The sequence below is a fragment of the Herpailurus yagouaroundi genome, unplaced genomic scaffold, assembly GCF_014898765.1.
Source record: "Herpailurus yagouaroundi ecotype Mexico unplaced genomic scaffold, PumYag 77, whole genome shotgun sequence".
In the NCBI taxonomy this organism is placed as follows: domain Eukaryota; kingdom Metazoa; phylum Chordata; class Mammalia; order Carnivora; family Felidae; genus Herpailurus; species Herpailurus yagouaroundi.
Window position 1 is genome coordinate 79,751,508 of NW_024412388.1, and position 7,450 is coordinate 79,758,957.

Sequence of the window (7,450 nt, forward strand, 5' to 3'; positions counted from 1 at the left end):
AGATTTCTTGTATTTGATAGTTATGGTTATATGAGGCATTGTCTGTGTTCTTAGGATACGTACTAAAGTATTAAAGGTGAAGGTTACTGGGACACCTGGGTGGCTCAGTCAGCTAAGTGTCTGACTTTGGCTCAGGTCATGATCTCACGGTTCGTGAATTCAAGCCCCGCATTCGGCTCTGTGCTGACAGCTCAGAGCCTGGAGCCTGCTTCAGATTCTGTGTCTCCCTCTCTCTCTCTGCTCCTGCCCTGCTCACACTCTTCTCTGTCTCTCAAAAAGTGAATAAACATTAAAAAAATATTAAAATAAAATAAAGGCGAAGGTTACTAATTACTCTAGAATGTAGTTCAGTACAAAAAAAATCTCTCAAGTGAGAGACATGGGCAGTTGTGGCAAAATATCAAAAATTGGCGAATCTGCATTAAGGAGTACCTGTTTGAAATTTAAAAAACAAAAAAGTTCAAAAACTGTGGCTGGGAGAATTAATTATTGATTTTAATAATTAGATCCCAGCTTTGAACTTGTAGGAGTACTGACAATACTGACTCTATCTTTGGCCTTCCATCTTGTTCATGTTCACTGGATTACCTCTCTTGGGGCTTATGTGTTCCAGGACCCTTGGAGATTAATATACATACCTTTTAGAAATGCCCATCAAGGTAGGGATGAGGAGAGGCTTGCTTTGGCCTCCCAGGAATCTGTAAGAAATAACATAGTCTTTTCCATTTCTGACATACAGGTAGTGCCTCAAGGTTTGATTAAAGGTTAGCTGTCAGGTGCATGCAATCTTTTGAAATACATACAAAACCCTTTGATCTCACTACAGTGCTCTTCCCACTCCACTCCATGTGTCCCCTTGCTTTATTAAACCTATAGGCTAAGGTCTGGACTTTGTGGAGAATAGCTGCAGTGCTATGTGAATTTTTGCTGGTGGATATCTCCTCTCCCCACCACCCCTCTCCTGCATTAAGTTACCTTGAATAAAACTTCAAAAACTGTATGGAATGGTTAAGTGTCAGACTTTGGCTCAGGTCATGATCTCTGTTGGTGAGTTCGGGCCCCACATTGGTGCTGTGCTGACAGCTGAGAGCCTGGAGCCTTCTTCGGATTCTGTTTCTCCCTCTCTCTCTGCCCTACCCCCACTTGCACTCTGTCTCTCAAAATGAATAAATGTTAAAAAATTAAAAAAAATTTACAATGAGGTTGTAAAAATACAATCACTTAACACTATTAGATGGGCATAAGTTTTTAATTTGGTGATAATTATAATAACTTAGCATTCACTATATGGAAATACTTTTCTAAGTGCTTTAAGTGTATAACTTGTTTACTCTTCAAACAATCATAGAATATTGACAACATCCTCATTTTACAGATGAAGAAACTGAATTTGAGAGAGATTGAGAACACACAGAAAGTGGTACAGTGAGAATTTAAACCCAAACACTGTAGTGCTATGGCCTGCTAGATTGAATGCCATGCCAGAGGTAGTAGTGCAAAATGCTTAAGAGTTTTTGGAAACAGGTTATATTCCCTGTAATCTATGAGATCTTAGACAAGTTACTTAACCTGTGACTGCCTCATTTTTGGTACTTCATTATAGATTGTTGAGAGGCTGAAGTAGGTTATTTTATTATTATATACTGTTTTCTCTAAGCATGGGTGAAGGTGTAGTAGTACAGCAGAAACTCTTACACACATTTTTGGTTGGGAATGTAAATTGATAGTGCTGCTGTACCACTTTTTAAAAAAAGGTTTCAGGGGTGCTTGGGTGGCTCAGTTGGTTAAGCATCCAAGATGCTTGATTTCTGCTCAGTTTATGATCTCATATTTTGTGAGTTCAAAATGTCCGCAGTGTGAAGCCTGCTTGGGATTCTCTGTATCCCTTGCTCTCCGCCCCTCCCCCACATACGGTTGCTCACTTGCTTGCTGTCTCTCTCAAAAAATAAATAAACTAGGGATGCCTGGGTGACTCAATCAGTTAAGTGTCTGACTTTGGCTCAGGTCATAATCTCTCAGTTTGTGAGTTGCTAGCCCTGCCTTGGATTCTGTGCTGACAGCTCAGAGCCTGGAGACGCCTTCAGATTTTGTGTCTTGTCTCCCTCTCTCTGTGCCCCTCACCCACTGTGCTCTTTCTCTCTCAAAGGTAAATAAACATTAAAAAAAAAAAAAACTTAAAAAAAACTAATAAAAAAGATTTCATAAAGCTAAAGGTGCTCCTACCTTGTTCCTTCAACTTGGAAATACCTTTTGGAAAGTATTTAGCAGTTCAGCTCTTGTTTATTTAAACACATTTTTTTTTTTTAGTATATGTGCTGCTGAAGCGAGCACATAAACACATTTTTTTTTAATGTTTCCTTATTTTTGAGACACAGAGAGACAGAGCATGAACGGGGAGGGTCAGAGAGAGAGGGAGATACAGAATCCGAAACAGGCTCCAGGGTCTGAGCTGTCAGCACAGAGCTCTTGTTTATTTTAAAGAAACTCTCCCACATACTGCCAAGAAGCTGTGCACTGGGATGTTCACTGCAACATGTTTGTATTAGCTGGAAACAACCTCAATGTCTATCAAATAAAAAATGTACAGAATAAATTATACTATTTTCATGCAATAGAATAGTATGCCCTAGATTTTAAAAAATGAACTATAGTCAGGATGCCTGGGTGGCTCGGTCGGTTGAGCATCCGACTTTGGCTCAGGTCATGATCTCACGGCTTGTGAGTTTGAGCCCTACATCAAGCTCTGTGCTGACAGCTCAGAGTTTGGAGTCTGCTTCAGATTCTGTGTTTCCCTCTCTCTCTGCCCTTAACCCACTCACATTCTGTCTCTGTCTCTCTCAAAAATAAACATTAAAAAAATTTTTTTTAAATGAACTATAGTCACAAAGATGAACATAGATCTTGAATGATACTGAATAAAAGCAATCTGCAGAAGGATATATATATAGTGTGATGCTATAAATATATATAGGGTGATCATATAAAGTATAAAAACATGGGAAGAAACTATGATGTTTTATTGAATATAAGATTACACAGATCTTAAGGTGCATCATTATTTAGGTAATCAGTAAGAAAAATATCACCGTGAAGCTATTATATACCATTAATTATAAAATACATACCAATTTTAGAGGTGTTAAAATGATGAAAATAATGTGCCTCTTGGAATAAGTGAATTGGGATGTATTACTTGTGGGCTTAGGTGAACATGTGAACATACAAAATGTTTTGTAATAAAAAAAAAAAAGACTATGGTTACCTTTGGAAGAAGTCAGGGGAATGGGATTTGGAAGGGACACAGGGACCTCAGCTCTGTAATGTCTATAATGTTTGCTTAAAGTAAAAAATGCTACATGAAACAAAAAAAAGAAGATTCATTAAAGCTTGATTGGGAGTACATGGATGTTTATGTATACTTTTCTGTATGGCTAAAATCTGTCTTTGCTTTTTTTAATTGGTGGTGAGGAAGAGTAGGTAAGTGTAAAAGTGGCTAAGTTTGTCTTAAAAGCAAGGACAAGAGAGGAAAGCATATCAGTGGAGGGTTTTGTTTAAGTGAGAAATACAGGTATCCTTTGCCCTCTGAGCTCTATTTATGCAAACTATGTAATGGAATATATTCTCTTAGATTTTTAGATAAATCCCTTATTATTTAAACTCTTACCAGGGCACGTGGGTGGCTCAGTCGGTTAAGTGTCCGACATTGGCAAGCCCTGCGTCGGGCTCTGCCAACAGTTCAGAGCATGCTTTGGATTCTGTGTCTCCTACTCTTTCTGCCCCTCCCCACTTGCACTCTGTCTCTCAAAAATAAATAAACATTGAAGAAAATATTTAAACCATTACCATTTATCTAAAACTTTGGAACCAGATAGATACTTTGATATCCACAGTTGCTATCCAAACTTAAGTACTACATATATTTAGAAAGTAAGAGATACTTCCACTGAATTTGTAAACCAGTAGAGAAGAGACTGAAAGTATAGAAGATAGAGTTAAGTCCCTGAAAGGGGAAGAGCTGAGGTCTAGAGTGTAGAGAAATTCACTCTTGATAAGAGTAGAGTCACTAACTACCCTTACATTGGAATGAATATGATGAGAAGAGGTTTAAATACTAGAATAATTTTTAGAGGTAGCTATGAAATTGACTACATTGGCCTAATTGTCTCAACTCAGTGTGAAAAGTATGAGGAAAGGTCAGGGTCAACTAAGACAGTGCTTCATAGTGCGTAGATTTTTTTGTTCAGATTTTTACATCTTTTGGAAGTTACTACTGTCTTTTGAAATACCTTTTTGAAAATTTACTTGCCCTTTGCAAAGGTCACAGGATTTACCGAATATTTTTAATATACTAGACCATGGATTGATTCTGTAATATTTTGAAATTCTGATTTTTGAGTTTATACAGCCTAGGCTGCTTCCCTGATCTTTTCCAGATAGAGAAAAAAATTGCTAACACATAAGAATGTATGTATGTTTCAAAGTTTATGTGGTGCTTTATATTTTATTTTTCATATTGATACAGTGAGGAAATTATTGTAGTCTCTATTCTTCATTTTGCAGCTTAAGCTCAATACTCTTTTTTAGTACTGCTTGTCTCTAATTATTTCTTATAATAAAATATAGGTTACTTTGGAGTTTCACTAGTTAAATGCAGAGCATTCTTTACTTTTATTCTCCCTTTTTAAATTTTAGAGCTGAACGACAAAGGAATGAAGCACTATATAATGCTGAAGAGCTGAGTAAAGCTTTCCAACATTATAAAGAAAAAGTGGCTGAAAAACTGGAAAAGGTAAGAATCAGTTGTGCAAATTCAGCATTTTTGGAACTGTCCATATTCTAAAAATAAAAATAGACATAAATAGAATGTATTTGTTTATAGTTAAAGTGGGGAATGATTTTTATGACCTTGTAATAAAATCATTGGAATAAAGAATTGTAAATATTGGCTAAGGCTGGTGTTCATAATCTTATAATGAGCAGAAACTTTTTTGTCAAAGTGGGAAAAGAATGGAGACAAGGGGAAGAACAAAATACAGAGAAAGAAAAGAATACGGAGAAAGATGAGGTGAGTGAGCAGAGGTTGGAGCTGTAGAAGTAGAAGCAGAAAATTTGTTCCTATCACCTCCATGAAAATGAAGACAGAGTAGATTGTATAGCCTTCAGTTGTCTCCCTGGACCTACCACCCTGAGAGAATCTTACTCCTTCCTCTCAAAGGGAAAATTCCTTTAACAGATTCTACATGGTAGTATAGTGACTTTATTACATTCACTTAATATTTTCAAGTCATATGGATAATAAAACCTGTTTGGAGAAAGGCCACATGTTGAGTATTCAGACATTGAGCTCAGAAGAGAGGTCTGGTTGATAGATACTAACATGAGAGAATTCCATCTTGAGATAGTAATTGAAAAAGAGAAAGTTAATGATTCTGTTCAAAGAAAGGTAGAAGGGTAGAAGAAATATTATTATTAAAAGTTTAATAAGAAAGAAATACCATATGATTTCACTTATATGTGGACTCTAAAAGATAAACAAACAAAAAGCAGAAACAGACCCATAAATACAAAGAACTGATGAGGTGTTGGGCAAAATTGGTGAAGGGGAGTGGGAGATACAGACTTCCAGTTATGGCATGTGGAAGTCACAGGCATCCAAGGTACAGCATAGGGAATATAGTCAATTGTATTATAATAGTATATGTAGCGTCAGATGATAGCTACACTTTTGAACACAGCATAACGCATAGAGTTGCTGAATCACTGTATTGTACACCTGAAACTAATGTGACATTGTTTGTCAACTATATTTCAATGAAAAATTCTTAAAATCCTGTCAGATACTGTTCTTAAGTGTAAATCAGATCACTGTTTTGAAGGCCTTGGAGAAGATCCCTGTGGGAATGAAATTTTGTAGGAGGGATTTTTAATAAGGTAATTTGTCGGGGGAGATAGAATACCCAGCAGGGGTAATATGTTCAGGGAGAGGGAGGACTTTATAGAGGAAAGAGAAAAATGTTAAGATGATTTTTTTTTTTTCACATTTCTCCTTAGGATTATCAGTTCAAACCACACTCAGTAGGTACGTCTAGTTAGGTCGATGTAACAGGCAGATCTGCCTATTCTGTCACTCCCACCACTCTCACCTGAGTGCTTGATTTTTATCTGGTTTAGATTTGGACTGTAATTTCAGTGGGAGTATCTTGTGGCTAAAATTTCAAAAGTTATTTCTCCATAACATTTGCAGCATAGTTAGCCTCTAGTTAATTTCATGCAGCATCCCTGCATAAATTGTTTGCTTTGCTCCCGTGAGGCCAGAATGCTTCCTGTCGGGTGATAGTGCCATTGCCCCTCTGTCATAGGCTCTCAACCATTTCTGGACAGGCGGTGGCATCCACCTCCTCGTCCTTTGTTACTGCCCGTCACTTTGCTCCTTTCACTACAAGGCTGGGGACTTAAACGTGTGAAATACTTACTCTACTCTCCTGCTTATTTCTGAAGTCACTACTTTTTAGTTTGAAACACCTAAAATTTATGACTACAGTAGTATGTCCACTTAAAACAAATTATTGTTTTAGGTTCAAGTTGAAGAAGAAATATTAGAGAAAAATCTAATTAGCTGTGAAAAAGAAAATAAAAGGCTGCAGGAAAAGTGTGGTGTATATAAAAGTGACCTTGAAATTCTGAAAGAAAAATTAAGGTACAGTATCTTGTTATGGAAAAAAGGAGTTTTGTGTGGAAATGGAGAAAGAACTGAAACGTTTTAAAATAGAATATTTTGTATATTGTAATTGTGGCCTTAAATTACATAGAAAGCTAGGTTTCATGACTGCAATTGTTTTCTGGGTATAATGTTAGGATTTTTAATGAATAAAACGTGTTGATATTAATATACTTGCAAATATAGAGTGATATGATCAACATATTTGCTTTGCATATATTTAGAGAAGATGAACACAAACATATCTGAAAATATTACTGCCTAGTGATCTGTTAATGGTTGATTACTATCTTTTAGAGTTGTGGCTAATAGTTCATGATTTTTTCTTATATAACCTAAAACTTTCTTGAAGTTGCAATATGTTGAATTAGGATGTGGGAGTTAGATCTCCTGTCTTATACTTTTATAAAGGGAGCACAAGTACTTCAAAGATAATGGAGTTATCCTGCCTTCCTCCTTACTATGAGACACTGGGAAAGTTTTATAACCTTTATATACCTTAGTTTCCTTATCTGTAAACAGAGAGTGATAATCATGCTACCCACATAAAGTTGTGAGTGCCTGGCATGCAGAAAGTAGGTACTCGGTAAATGTGAGCAGGTATTATTATTTCAGAATTAAAGCTTTAAAATATTTTATTTTTTGAAAAATTTTAAATGTTTTTATTTGTTTATTTTTAAATATAATTTATTGTCAAGTTGGCTAACATATAGTGTATACAGTGTGCTCTTG

The 7,450-nt window shown here is 36.2% G+C and overlaps 1 protein-coding gene across 7 annotated transcripts in view; it reads left to right on the forward strand.

The window, feature by feature from the left end:
- CCDC18 (coiled-coil domain containing 18) overlaps positions 1 to 7,450 on the forward strand; it is a 115,609-nt gene that overhangs the window by 21,091 nt on the left and 87,068 nt on the right. For all 7 annotated transcript variants that reach the window (XM_040471002.1, XM_040470998.1, XM_040471003.1 and 4 more), the window contains 2 exons: positions 4,693 to 4,789; positions 6,576 to 6,697. In XM_040471002.1, coding sequence (XP_040326936.1) covers positions 4,693 to 4,789; positions 6,576 to 6,697 — 219 coding nt within the window. The remainder of the gene's footprint in view (positions 1 to 4,692; positions 4,790 to 6,575; positions 6,698 to 7,450) is intronic.